Raw genomic sequence first — 14,518 nt, 5'->3', positions numbered from 1 at the left:
TCCACTGCCAGGCCCAAAAGCAGCCAAGGAGGGAATAGGTTCATTCGTGTTTCAAAACTTGAAATCAAGAAAGAGATGTACTTCTCGTCACTCCTGGTACTCTGCATAGACAATGTGGGAGCCTCAAGCATGGTTTTTAAAAGAGTAGTATAGGGCTTCCCTGGTGGCGCAGCAGTTGGGAGTCCGCCTGCCGATGCAGGGGACGCGGGTTCGTGCCCCAGTCCGGGAAGATCCCACATGCCGCGGAGCGGCTGGGCCCGTGAGCCATGGCCGCTGAGCCTGCGCGTCCGGAGCCTGTGCTCCGCAACGGGAGAGGCCACAGCAGTGAGAGGCCCGCGTACCACAAAAACAAAACAAACAAACAAAAAAAAGAGTAGTACAAAACCTCAGGGTGCAAATTCAGTTCAAGCTGCAGTGAGAAGCTGCCTGGCATGGGGCCTACAAAGCTTCAACGGGGCACCCTCGCTTCCACCCTTTCACGAGGATGGAGTTACAGCCCGTGATGCTCCTCCCCGCCCCCGCACCACGGCAGCTCTCTGGGGCCTGGAAGGCGGCAACCTTTTCTGTCTGGGTTTCATGCCTTCAGCCCGAACCACTCTCCCCACAGCGCTGAACAGCTGATTCAGCCTGTGCCCTGGCTCTACCCACAGATATCTCCGAACAAGCCCTTCCCATGGTACTTACTAACCCAGCTGTGGCCCACGTGTCCCACAACACAGTGGACTGGTAGACCACCATCAAGTCTGCTTTCAAGCTGCCATAATGCCACCTCACTCTTCCGATCCAGCCTTGCCCTCTCCTTCTCCCCCTCCCCCTCCCCCTGCTGTGCACGAACCCATTCCACACACTCGGTCCTAGACACCCCAGCCAGTCTCAGCACTGCACACATGCCAGCCTGGAACCGCTCCCATGGTTCCCATCTACCCCTCTCTGGAATGCTCTCTCTTGCCCTTGCCACCTAGCCTTCACAGCTCTGCTCAAACTTTACCTCTTCCCACAAAACCCTTCTAAGCAGCATCCTCTAGAGCCGGAAGCACCTGGATTCACTTTCAGGCTCTGCCACTTACAGACAGCATGGCCTTAGGCAAATGCCTTGCCCTCTCTGTGCCTTTCTCATTATCTGTAAAATGAGATAATAATGGTACCCACCCTCAAGACTACTGGAGCTTAATTACAGTTGACCCTTGAACAACATGGGTTGGAACTACACAGGTCCACTTATGCAGACTCTTTTCCACTAAATACCTACGACACTACTACATGACCCACGGCTGGCGGAACCCACAGATGCTGAACCGCAGATGCAGAGGGCCAACTACGGGACTTGAGCACCTGCGGATTCTGGTATTCGCAGTGGGTCCTGGAGCCGTTCCCCCACAGATACCCAGGGATGACTGTGGTTCAATACAGGCCCAGCACTTAGCGCAGTAACTGGCGCACAGTCAGGGCGCAGCAAATGCCAGCTGTGGGCGCGCTACTCACTCTCATCAACTTCCGTCTCCTCTAGATTGCCTGTGTGTTTACCATAAAACTTCATTTTAACCTGTTTTCAAAGACCCCTGGCTGCCTCAGATGATGCTTCTTATCTCCGCTTATCGATAAGTTGTGAGGGCCGCCCTGCTGTATACGTCTGTGTGAGGGCTGCAGGAAGCCCTGGGTCCCTGAGCCCTCTCAGTTAAACCGCAGGGAATGTCCTAGAAATTAACAAGTTCTTCTCTTCTGACCTCAGCCAGGATTAATACTGAAAGTCCTAGGAGAAAAGCTGGTATGACTAACTGACTTTTCTCCTAGACTCAACAAGATATCCAGAGCCCATGAACAAGTGACAGCTATTTAAATTAAAAAAAAAAAAAAAAAAGGAAAGAAAGGAGACCAAAAAACCCAGCAGCCTCTCTCTACTTACCTCTGGGTGTCGGTCCAGGTCACTGAGAGTTAAGCCATACTGCAGGATGAGCTGACGGGCCTGTGGAGGACAGGAAAAAAACATCTGTAATCATTAACTCTTAGTGATGGCAAGGATCCTCAGAATCCTCTTGGATTTAAGTGTCAGACACTGAGTCCCACCAAGACTTCCTCTCAAATCCAACCTGGTCCACCACGAGGTAGGAGATCTAGCCCCATGAACAGCAAAAGTTAATTCATTCCAGAAGCTGGAGGAAGGTAAACAGCACATAGTGAATAGTGCTAGGCTAAGAGTTCCTCCTCAGTGACCTGTTACTTAAGATAATGTCATGGGGGACTTCCCTGGTGGTGCAGTGGTTAAGAATCCACCTGCCAATGCAGGGGACACGGGTTCGATCCCTGGTCCGGGAAGATCACACATGCCACGAAGCAACTAAGCACGTGTGCCACAACTACTGAGCCTGCGCTCTAGAGCCCACGAGCCACAACTACTGAGCCCGTGCACCACAACTACTGAAGCCCATGAGCCAAGAGCCAGTGCTCCACAACGAGAAGCCACCACAATGAGAAGCCTGCGCACCGCAACCAAGAGTAGCCCCCACTCGCCACCAGAGAAAGCCTGTGTGCAGCAATGAAGACCCAACGCAGCCATAAGGAAATAAATAAATAAATAAAGGTAGCGTCATGGCCTCCCAAAGCCTCTGGTAATACAGTGCCAGTAGTTCCCTCCCCCTCCACCACCCCCTCCCCTCCACCACCACCCCCCTCCTCCCCCCAACAGCCATTCAAGGTTTCACTTTCCACAGTTTCAGTTACCCAGGGGCAACCTTGATCCAAAAACATTAAATGGAACATTCCAGAAACAAACAATTCACAACTTTTAAACTGCACGCCATTTTGCGTAGCATGATGAAATCTCTCGTCATCTACTCTGTCCAGCCCTCATCCCTCTGTCCAGATCACCCTGCCTATTTGTCATTTAAAAGCCGTCTCAGTTATCAGATTGACTGTCACAGTACCACAGTGCTTGTGTATCAAGTAACCCTTACTTCACCTAATACAGGCATACCTCATTTTACTGTGCTTCACTTTACTGCACTTTGCAGGTACTGCATTTGTTACAAGTTGAAGGCTGTGGCAACCCTGACTCCAAGGAGTCTAGGGGTACAATTTCTCCAACAGCATCTGCTCACTTTGTGTCTCTGTGTCACATTTTGGTAATTCTCACAATATTTAAAACTTTTTCATCATTGTTATTATATTTGTTACTGTGATCAATGATCTTTGATGTTACTACTGTAACTGTTTTGGCATTTTTTAGCAATAAAGTCTATATATATATTTATTTATTTATTTACAGTTGCGTTGGGTCTTCATTGCTGCACGCGGGTTTTCTCTAGTTGCAGAGAACGGGGGCTACTCTTCCTTGTGGTGCGCGGGCTTCTCATTGCAGTGGCTTCTCTTGTTGCGAAGCACAGGCTCTAGGCGGGCAGGCTTCAGTAGTTGTGGCACGCAGGCTCAGTAGTCGTGGCGCACAGGCCCAGCTGCTCCACGGCATGTGGGATCTTCCCGGACCAGGGCTCGCACTTTTGTCCCCTGCATTGGCAGGTGGATTCCTAACCACTGCACCACCAGGGAAGTCCCTAGCAATAAAGTATTTTTTAATTAAGGTATGTACATTGCTTTTTTATGAATTTTTTGTGTGTGTGTGGTACGCGGGCCTCTCACTGTTGTGGCCTCTCCCGTTGCGGAGCACAGGCTCCGGACGCGCAGGCTCAGCAACCATGGCTCATGCGCCCCGCCGCTCCGCGGCACGTGGGATCGTTGGGTCTTCATTGCTGCACGCGGGTTTTCTCTAGTTGCAGAGAACGGGGGCTACTCTTCCTTGTGGTGCGCGGGCTTCTCATTGCAGTGGCTTCTCTTGTTGCGAAGCACAGGCTCTAGGCGGGCAGGCTTCAGTAGTTGTGGCACGCAGGCTCAGTAGTCGTGGCGCACAGGCCCAGCTGCTCCACGGCATGTGGGATCTTCCCGGACCAGGGCTCGCACTTTTGTCCCCTGCATTGGCAGGTGGATTCCTAACCACTGCACCACCAGGGAAGTCCCTAGCAATAAAGTATTTTTTAATTAAGGTATGTACATTGCTTTTTTATGAATTTTTTGTGTGTGTGTGGTACGCGGGCCTCTCACTGTTGTGGCCTCTCCCGTTGCGGAGCACAGGCTCCGGACGCGCAGGCTCAGCAACCATGGCTCATGGGCCCAGCCGCTCCGCGGCATGTGGGATCTTCCCGGACCGGGGCACGAACCCGTGTCCTCTGCATCGGCAGGCTGACTCTCAACCACTGCGCCACCAGGGAAGCCCTACATTGCTTTTTTAGACATAATACTATTGCACATTTACTAAACTACGATGCAGGATAAACATAACTTCTATATGCACTGGGAAACCAAAAAATTCGTGTGACTCGTTTTATATCATACTCACTTTATTATGGTGGAATGGAACCAAACCTGCAATGTCTCCAAGGTAATGGTCCCAAAGCTCAATAGTGATGCTGGCAATTGAGATATGCCAAAGACAAGCCATAAGGCGCTTTCTTTAAGTGAAAAAGTGAAAGTCCTCAGTTTAGTAAGTTAAGAAAAAAAAGTTATATGCTGAGGCTGCTAAGATCTATGATAAGAATGAATTTTCCATCCATGAAGTTAAAGGAGGAAAAAGAAATCTGTGCTAATCTTGCTGTTGCATCTCAAACTGCAAAAGTTACAAGACTACAGTGCATAAGTGCCTAGTTAAGATGGAAAAGGCATTAAATTCGTACAGTAGGATATTTTGAGAGAAAGAAAAACCATATTCAGGTAACTTGTATTATGGTGTATTGTTATAATTGTCCTATGTTATTATTAGTTGTTGTTAATCTCTTACTGTGCCTAATTTATCAACTAAACTTTATCATAGGTATGGCTGTATAGGAAAAAACACAGTGTATACAGGGTTCAGTACTTTCTGTGGTTTCAGGCATCCACTGGGGGTCTTGGAACATATTCCCCCTGGATAACGGGGAACTAACATTTTTTAAAATTTCCTAAACTAAGAGCCAATCTACAAAATATTCGAAACGTCTCTAAGAAAATCTGACGGTATGAAAAAAGACTGAGGAAGATCACTACAAATTGATACACAGTGATTTCCAGGCTACACTGTTGAATAAAAATAAGCAAAAGAATACATACACTCAGAAGAATATGTAAAGGCAGGACCTCCGGAATGGCTAGGTGAGAGCACCTGAGAGCACCAGACTGGGAAAGCTTTAGGATGTTTGTAGGAAAAGTCAGCACCACCGACTCTACGGACATGCCTTTCATACAGGCTGACTGAAGGGGAGGGTTACCACCACCACAGGGCCCAGAGCAGAATTTGTTGCTGGAATAAATGCACCGTGAACCTTTGAGTCTGACCACTCAAGTTCAAGTGATAAGGATCTGAGTTCATGCCACTGCTTACAACACGCAGAGGAACTAAAGGATGGAAAACTTCTTTTCAAAAGCCATGTCTTGAAAATATTTTCTGCTTAAAGTCAAAAGCACCTGAAATGTAGGATCCAAAGGTCTCGGTTCTAATCTTAAATGAACCAGCCACATGAGCCCTGGCAAGTTTTCTCATCTATAAAAAGATGCAGATGGATAATGACCAATGTCAATCTTCAAATCCAAAATCCTAAGATTCTAACAATAAAATACAAAGACCCTGGAATTTGCAATATATGGGACCTATTTGGATCCTGATTCAAACAAACTGTAAAAAATATGTTTGAAGGATAAGACAATAGGGGAAATCTGAATCCTGGATTTTTATTTGATCCTATTAAAGGTTATCGTTTGATTTTTTTTGGAATTGTTGAGATGTTTAAAAGTCTCCCTACTTTTCAGAGAGACATAATAAAATACATACAATGAAATCATACTATGCCTGGGATTTGTTTCAAAATAACAAAGGTGAAGGAGAATGAGATACAGATGAAACAAAATTGGCCATGAATTGATAATTGTGGAAACTGGGTGATGGATACGTGGAAGTTCATGACATTATTCTTTATCCTTTTTGAAGTTTGAAATTTTCCACAATAAAAAGCTAAAATAAAATGCTGACTGAAAAAAGTTCAAAAGAAAAAAACCCATGATTTTGCTCCTATTAAAGAGAAATATATAATGAAGGGAGAGAACAACAATAAAAATGGTATTTCTAGATTATTTCTCAGTTTCTAGGTTTCTCCAAATGTAACATTGGAGAAACCATACTAATTCCAGAACCTAAGGCTATAAAAACATTTGAAACGTCTGGAAGATGAACCCCCAAAGTCCCCCACGCCTCCTGGTATTCGTGCCTTTGGGGAATCCCTGCCCACAACATACCAAGGCTGTTCTGGACAGACACAGCAGAGGCGTGTCTGTGTCTCAGACACAGCAGAGGCGACAGCAAGACACCTCTGCGATTAGTTTATAAAGAAGGGGGGGCGTGCTCCCACAAGATCCTTCCCTCCCTCCCTCCTTGCCCCTCACACACTGCGGGGAAACCAGCTGCCAAGTCCTGAAGACATGGAGACAGCCCCGGGGACAGGCCCCTACCCCACAGGCTGTGAAGAATTAAGGCCCAGAACACCCACAAGACGGAGCTGGAAGCAGATCCTTCAAGCACAGCTGAGACGCCTCCAGCCCTGGCCAAGAGCTTAACTGCAACCTCCCTGGAGACCCGAGGCCAGAGCCCCCCAGGTAACCACTCCAGATTCCTGCCCCTTGGAAACTAGGAGCTTATAAATGTTTGTTTTAAACTGCTATGTTTGGGGGTATGTTTGTTCCAGCAAAGATGTCTAATACAGAGGGTGTTGGAATAATGCTATGAACTGCATAAAGTTCAGTGTGATAGTCTATCATGCAAATAAAACTGTGTTATATACTACGGTTCCTGTTAATTTTATGTACTACTTTAGAAACAATACTAAACTGCATTCAAACGTATTACATGAACACTGGGCATCAGGAAACTGTTCTATCATGATTCCTACAGGGAAAAGTCCTGTATAAATATATCATTTTAATTTAACATTTAAGTTTTAAGACTGCCTGCACCACTTGCCAGTGTTACTCTTTCATGAGGATGTCCTGTTTGTCCATCTAGATTGTAATCAGAGAGCACATTTCACATACACTTTTCACCCTATAGCAGTTAGGGTCAGTTAAGCCAATAGTTGAGTGAATAATTAATTATTTTGAGTTCAGTCAAGTTACCTCGTGCAAACTCCTGTTTTAAGAAAGAAATGGATGCCCAGAGAGGTCCCCGTGCTAAGTTAGGGACAGGGCAAGGACCAGAAATACAGTCTCCTGCTCTCCTGCCCTGTCTAGGGACCAGGAAGGAAATCAGAAGATAAGGTAAACAAAGGGAATGTAGAAGAAAAAGGAAAGGAGAGGATGGGCCTCTGCTTATAAATGGAATTGAAGTCATCTTACATAATAATACTATGCTATTAATAATGTTTTTAACAATAACAATTTTAAAAGGAGTTCTTTGGTATTCCCTCCCTACCTGAAATGCCCTGCCCCTTCCCAAACTCCAGCCCCTCACACCCGGCTTTCCAGGAAGCCCCCAGTCCCCTGTGCGAGGAGTGGACTCTCCTTCCTCCAAAAGGCACGTTACCTCTACTTCTTCTCTACCGTATACTTATAAAAAATGACACACATAAATGTAGCATTTATTCATCCAACAGGCAGAGTGCCTCCTAAGAGCCAGGCACCACACTGCGCACCAGCAATGCTGAATAACACCCGCCGTGCACAAGGGGCCTCGCACCCCTTTAAAAAGATAACCCCTTGGTGATCACTATGCTGACTGAAATCTGCCTCTTCACCACCACCACCAGCCGCCTGTCTCAATACCTGTCCAGAGTCCGCACACGAAAGGAGCCCAGCAGATACGTCTGTCTATGTTATGTGGCTGGGAGGCCACCCCAACCTCCACAAGCCCCGTGTCCTCCCAGACAATAAGCAGTAACATAAGGACAGGATCTGTTCCCCCTTTAAATCGCCTGTATCCCCCTGCACAACGTGGAGGACCCTGTACAATGACCTCAAAGAGCCCGCTGGGGTGGGACCCTTAAGTCCTGCTTCCATCAGCAGGTCCTCCAATTCTCCCTTCTCCCCATCTTTGACCGGACTCCCCACAAGACCCCTGCGAACGGCCCTGCACACAGAGAGAAGTCATCATCACAGGTGGCATGAGCTTCCTCCTCCCTGAGTGTTACGGGTTATACTGTGTTCACCTAAAAAAAGGTACGTTGGAGTCCTAACTCCTAGTAACTCTGACTGCGACCTTAATTTGAGATTGGACCTTTACAGAGGTAATCAAGTCAGAGTGTCATGAGGGTGAGCCCTAATCCAATAGGACTGGTGTCCTTAGAAGGGCAATTTGTACACACAGACAGAGGCACAACGGGAGAACGCCACGCGAAATGAAGGCAGAGAGCAAGGATATGTGCCTATAAGCCAAGCAATGCCAAAGATTGCCAGCAAACCACCAGAAGCTAGGAGAAAGACAAAACAGATTCTCCTTCATAGCCTCTAAAGCAATCAACCTCTAGCCTCCAGAAATGAGAGGCAATAAATTTCTGTTTTTTAAGCACTCAATTTGTGGTTCCTTGTTATGGCAGCCCTGGGAAACAAATCCACTGAATTCAACACTACAGCCCTACTGTGGAGAGATGGACCCATCACTGGCTCAGCCAGTACTAATGCAGACACAGGTGCTCAACTGAGATCAGTACCTGCTAGACACCAGACACTCCAGGCTCACAAGCTAAGGGGCTCCTGAGGGTGTAGAGCAAACAGCTGTCACTTCCAGCTCTTAAAAGTGCAGGGAGCAGGATAGCTAATGATTAGCTTTTACTTTTGGAAAAAAAAGACAGGAAGCAATGCCTTCTCATTGCAATCACACAGCTGGCGCCCCCAAATGCCTCATGTGATCAAGGACAGTGGCATATGGCAGGCAAGCAGTCCTGTTTTTCATCAATTTCACAATAATACCTGACAACGCTGCATTTCCCCTTCTATCAACTAACAGAGGTAGACTGAAGGCCAGCATGGACAAACACTGTTTTTTTTGCCTAGACCAGATCTGGCCTTTCAATCCTTTTTTAAAATTTTCCTCCCCCAAAAGCTTTTAACTTTAAAGGGAAAATCTACAAAAATCCTTGAAACACCTATGGGTTTACTTGTTTAAAAGGCAGAACATGAAATATTTTGATTTCCTTTCAATCATTTCAGGAAGATTGAGGCTGGCTAAACTTAACACAAAATAAGTTTGGGTTTGACGGCAGGGGGGAAGAAACAAAACAGTAACTCTGAACGAGTGAATTTTTTCAAGTCCTGTGAACTGTGAATGACTCCTCTACCTGATCAGCTGGAATTGGCCAGCATTTTCCAGTCTGGGTACATTGTTATTACTAATCACCACAACATATAGGTGGGCTGGGAGGATGCTACCTTAAAAACACAGATCAAACTTCCAATTAAAGATAGCAATTGAACACCTGTATTTAGCTCAGCTCTTTCCCTAAACCTCTCTAAATCTACAATACAATAAAGGAATTTTTCTCAATGGCATAAACCAAAAAGAGGAAAAAATAGCAACCAACTTCTAAAAGCTAGATCACTGATGGACAATGGTAAATGGCAGAAATGAGAAAGAGAAATCCTAAGCCAGTATCCTAAACCAGCACTGGGAAAAGCTAAGAAGTGACCAAATAAACGGCACAGAACCTCCCAAAAGGTTCAAGGACTCAGCAGCCCTGTGAACTTCAGAAAACAGACACAACGGTGGGAGTGAAAAAGGGAAGACTGGTTGAAAGCCTATTTGAGAACCTGTTATAGCGCCTCATCTTTCTCCACTACTCCCAAAGCAGCATGTTTATTCTCTGGAGGTCAAACAGCAGGTCTCAGGACTGGGCTGCCAGGCATAGCTGAAGATGCGGGTACTACATCAGCAAGCTTTGGCTGTGAAGCAGCTACCTCAAGACTCAGAGGCTTAAAAGAGCTTCTCACCTCCAGAAGAGTAGCCAAGGCCTGTTCACATGGCAGCAGAATGGTTTCAGCAGCAAAAGGGCCAAGCCACAAAGCAAAAGCGCTCACTGTTCAAGCCACTGATGGCCTGCCATTTGGTCACATCCCACTGGCAAAACACGTCACACGATCAGGCCCAGAGTCAAAGAAATACTGCAAAATGTAGCAGGCACTTTTTCCCCATTTACCACAGGCACTACACTGAAAATGGGGGTTATGTCCCAAATAATGACAGACGTCTTCTAGCCCTCTTCTCTTACTTGGCTCCCAGGACACAGGCAGCCACGCATACCCCTCCTAAAAGGGCACTGGGCATTCTTCTCTGGGAAACCTGACCAGGCAGAGGAAAAAAAAAAACGATCTGACACTAGGAGTTCCCCAGTGATCTGTCTGCCAGGTGTGCTCTTGGCAGACAAGCCAAGAGCAAGGACCACCCTCACCCTGAGAGCTGGTTTCCGGTCAGCTTCTTAGTCCACTAGTCTTCAAAATGAGCTGGAATTTAAAAAAAAAAAAAAAAAAAGAACAAAGCATTCTAACAATATTTGACTGTGCTGGTTGTTACATGACTATGTCAAAACTCAGAGTTATACGCTAAAAAGAGTAAATTTGGGGGCTTCCCTAGTGGCACAGTGGTTAAGAATCCGCCTGCCAATGCAGGGGATACAGGTTCGAGCCCTGGTCCGGGAAGATCCCACATGCCGCGGAGCAACTAAGCCCGTGTGCCACAACTACTGAGCCTGCGCTCTAGAGCCCACGAGCCACAACTACTGAAGTCCCCATGCCACAACTACTGAAGCCTGTGCGCCTAGAGCCTGCGCTCTGCAACAAGAGAAGCCACCGCAATGAGAAGCCTGCGCACCACAACGAAGAGTAGCCCCTGCTCACAACAACTAGAGAATCCAATTAAAGATAGCAATTGAACACCTGTATTTAGCTCAGCTCTTTCCCTAAACCTCTCTAAATCTACAATACAATAAAGGAATTTTTCTCAATGGCATAAACCAAAAAGAGGAAAAAATAGCAACCAACTTCTAAAAGCTAGATCACTGATGGACAATGGTAAATGGCAGAAATGAGAAAGAGAAATCCTAAGCCAGTATCCTAAACCAGCACTGGGAAAAGCTAAGAAGTGACCAAATAAACGGCACAGAACCTCCCAAAAGGTTCAAGGACTCAGCAGCCCTGTGAACTTCAGAAAACAGACACAACGGTGGGAGTGAAAAAGGGAAGACTGGTTGAAAGCCTATTTGAGAACCTGTTATAGCGCCTCATCTTTCTCCACTACTCCCAAAGCAGCATGTTTATTCTCTGGAGGTCAAACAGCAGGTCTCAGGACTGGGCTGCCAGGCATAGCTGAAGATGCGGGTACTACATCAGCAAGCTTTGGCTGTGAAGCAGCTACCTCAAGACTCAGAGGCTTAAAAGAGCTTCTCACCTCCAGAAGAGTAGCCAAGGCCTGTTCACATGGCAGCAGAATGGTTTCAGCAGCAAAAGGGCCAAGCCACAAAGCAAAAGCGCTCACTGTTCAAGCCACTGATGGCCTGCCATTTGGTCACATCCCACTGGCAAAACACGTCACACGATCAGGCCCAGAGTCAAAGAAATACTGCAAAATGTAGCAGGCACTTTTTCCCCATTTACCACAGGCACTACACTGAAAATGGGGGTTATGTCCCAAATAATGACAGACGTCTTCTAGCCCTCTTCTCTTACTTGGCTCCCAGGACACAGGCAGCCACGCATACCCCTCCTAAAAGGGCACTGGGCATTCTTCTCTGGGAAACCTGACCAGGCAGAGGAAAAAAAAAAACGATCTGACACTAGGAGTTCCCCAGTGATCTGTCTGCCAGGTGTGCTCTTGGCAGACAAGCCAAGAGCAAGGACCACCCTCACCCTGAGAGCTGGTTTCCGGTCAGCTTCTTAGTCCACTAGTCTTCAAAATGAGCTGGAATTTAAAAAAAAAAAAAAAAAAAAAAGAACAAAGCATTCTAACAATATTTGACTGTGCTGGTTGTTACATGACTATGTCAAAACTCAGAGTTATACGCTAAAAAGAGTAAATTTGGGGGCTTCCCTAGTGGCACAGTGGTTAAGAATCCGCCTGCCAATGCAGGGGATACAGGTTCGAGCCCTGGTCCGGGAAGATCCCACATGCCGCGGAGCAACTAAGCCCGTGTGCCACAACTACTGAGCCTGCGCTCTAGAGCCCACGAGCCACAACTACTGAAGTCCCCATGCCACAACTACTGAAGCCTGTGCGCCTAGAGCCTGCGCTCTGCAACAAGAGAAGCCACCGCAATGAGAAGCCTGCGCACCACAACGAAGAGTAGCCCCTGCTCACAACAACTAGAGAAAGCCCGCGCGCAGGAACAAAGACCCAACTCAGCCATATTTAAATAAATAAATAAATAAATTTTTATAGATATTTTAAAAAAGAGTAAATTTTCTATGTAAATTACACCAACAAACTGTTAAAAAAAAAAAAAAACTTTGAGAAAAGAGATATAGGAGAAGAAATCCTAAAACAAAAACGAAAGTATTAACATCCTCAGGGAGCTAAGAGAAGAAATTGAAAAAAACTGCACCCATAAAACAAAAACAAACAAAAATACTTTTCAGAGAACAATAAAAAAAAGAGTTATTTAAAATTAAATACATGAGAGCAAAGAAAGCTCAACAGAAGGGTTAGAAAAAGGTAAAGCTGAAAAGACAAAAGGACGAAACAGGCCGCAAGCACCAAAGACATAACTAGTACCCTAAAAGGAAAGACCAGAGCCAGAGAAAACAGAGAAAAGAAAATTAAAGGAATAATAGGGGGAAAAATCCCCAAAATTGATGAGTGTGAATTTGTAGAATGACATGTCCCAGCAAGCGCCCAGCATAGTGGACAAAAATAAACCCACACCAAGACACAGCATGGTGAAATTTCAGAACACTGTAGACAAAAGATAATATAAGGGTGTAAGAGTTCAGAGAGAATGAAAAATAGGTTTTATACAAAGGATCAAGAATCAAAATGGCAGCAAGCTCCTCAACAGCAAATTGAGAGCCAGAAGAGGGAATTCCCTGGCGGTCCAGTGGTTAGAGCTCCACGCTTCCACTGCAGGGGGCACAGGTTCCATCCCTGGTCGGGGAACTAAGATCCCGCAGGCTGTGCAGTGCGGCCAAAAAAAAAAAAAAAAGCCAGAAGATACAACAGAGTACTAAGAAGTGATTTAGCACAGAATTCTCTACTCAGGGGACTTCCCTGGTGGCGCAGTGGTTAAGACTCTGCGCTCCCAATTCAGGGGGCCCATGTTCAATCCCTGCTCAGGGAACTAGATCCCACATGCGTGCCACAACTAAGAGTTTGCATGCCACAACTAAGGAGCAGGCGAACCACAACTAAGGAGCCCGCCTGCTACCACAACTAAGACCCGGCGCAACCAAATAAATAAATAATTAATTTAAAAAAAAATAATAATTCTCTATCCAAATAACTGACTTCCAGAGGGGCTAAAGACATTTTCAGACATCCAAAGTGCTGACAAGTTTGCATCCCGTGCACTTGGGTAGCTACCTAAAGGACGTGATTCACCAAAACTGAAGGAAACAAAACCAAAGGGTATGGGGAAGTAGTGAGGAGGAACAGGATGATCCAAAAGAGGAGACAGAAAAGGAAAGTTCCTGACCGCAAAGGGAGATCCCAAGACAACAGCCGAGGGCAGCTGCTACCAACCAGAGTACCAAGAAGATGAAGCTGATGGGAGTAGAATATCCACTGGGCCATAATGAGGTGAGATCTTCCAACCAGGTAAAAGTTTGGGGTTGAATTAGTAAGGAATATGCAGACAACCAAGGAAATGGAAAAAACAAAGGCATCATTTACTTAACTTTCAGGAAAACAAAATAATGATCAGGTAAGGAAGCGTAATCATAGCTGACTGCACAGTTCAGCTGTAGCTTGGACATCACAATTCTGTAAACACTGAGTGAGGCCTCACCAAAACGTAACTGTACTGAAAACTAGGAGAAGGGTGTCTGACCTGCGAGAGCAAGGAGGGAAGAGATAACTGAATGCTCGTCTTCCCTGCATCCATCCATACCTCGAGTTGAAAAAGAAATGTAAATGGCAAGAAAAGCATGTAGTTTCCAGGCTTTGGAGCAAATACCCAATCAGCTAAAAGAGTTTTAAAAGTATGTCCATTTAAAGAGCAAGAAATGGTGGCGGTCAGGAGCGGGGGAGGGTGTGAAGGGAGTGTCTTATTTTTTAATAAAATGACTTGAATTATTTGATTCTTCAATCTATGTGTATGTATAACTTTAATTAAAAATAAGCACCAATATCAAATAATTTTATTAAAAAAGAAATAAAAATACTAGATAGGGCTTCCCTGGTGGCGCAGTGGTTGGGAGTCCGCCTGCCGATGCAGGGGACGCGGGTTCGTGCCCCGGTCCGGGAAGATCCCACATGCCGCGGAGCGGCTGGGCCCGTGAGCCACGGCCGCTGAGCCTGCGCGTCCGGAGCCTGTGC

General features: G+C 46.1%; 1 protein-coding gene across 8 annotated transcripts in view; it reads right to left on the bottom strand.

Annotated features, from left to right (window-relative positions):
* The window catches only part of RPIA (ribose 5-phosphate isomerase A), a 115,924-nt gene that overhangs the window by 91,658 nt on the left and 9,748 nt on the right, over positions 1-14,518 (bottom strand). For all 8 annotated transcript variants that reach the window (XM_028497089.1, XM_055088871.1, XM_055088872.1 and 5 more), the window contains exon 4: positions 1,904-1,963. In XM_028497089.1, coding sequence (XP_028352890.1) covers positions 1,904-1,963 — 60 coding nt within the window. The remainder of the gene's footprint in view (positions 1-1,903; positions 1,964-14,518) is intronic.

The sequence above is a fragment of the Physeter macrocephalus genome, chromosome 12 (assembly GCF_002837175.3).
Source record: "Physeter macrocephalus isolate SW-GA chromosome 12, ASM283717v5, whole genome shotgun sequence".
Classification (NCBI taxonomy): Eukaryota; Metazoa; Chordata; class Mammalia; order Artiodactyla; family Physeteridae; genus Physeter; species Physeter macrocephalus.
The sequence above is the reverse complement of the archived record's forward strand: the minus strand, read 5'-3'. Positions and strand labels throughout refer to the sequence as shown.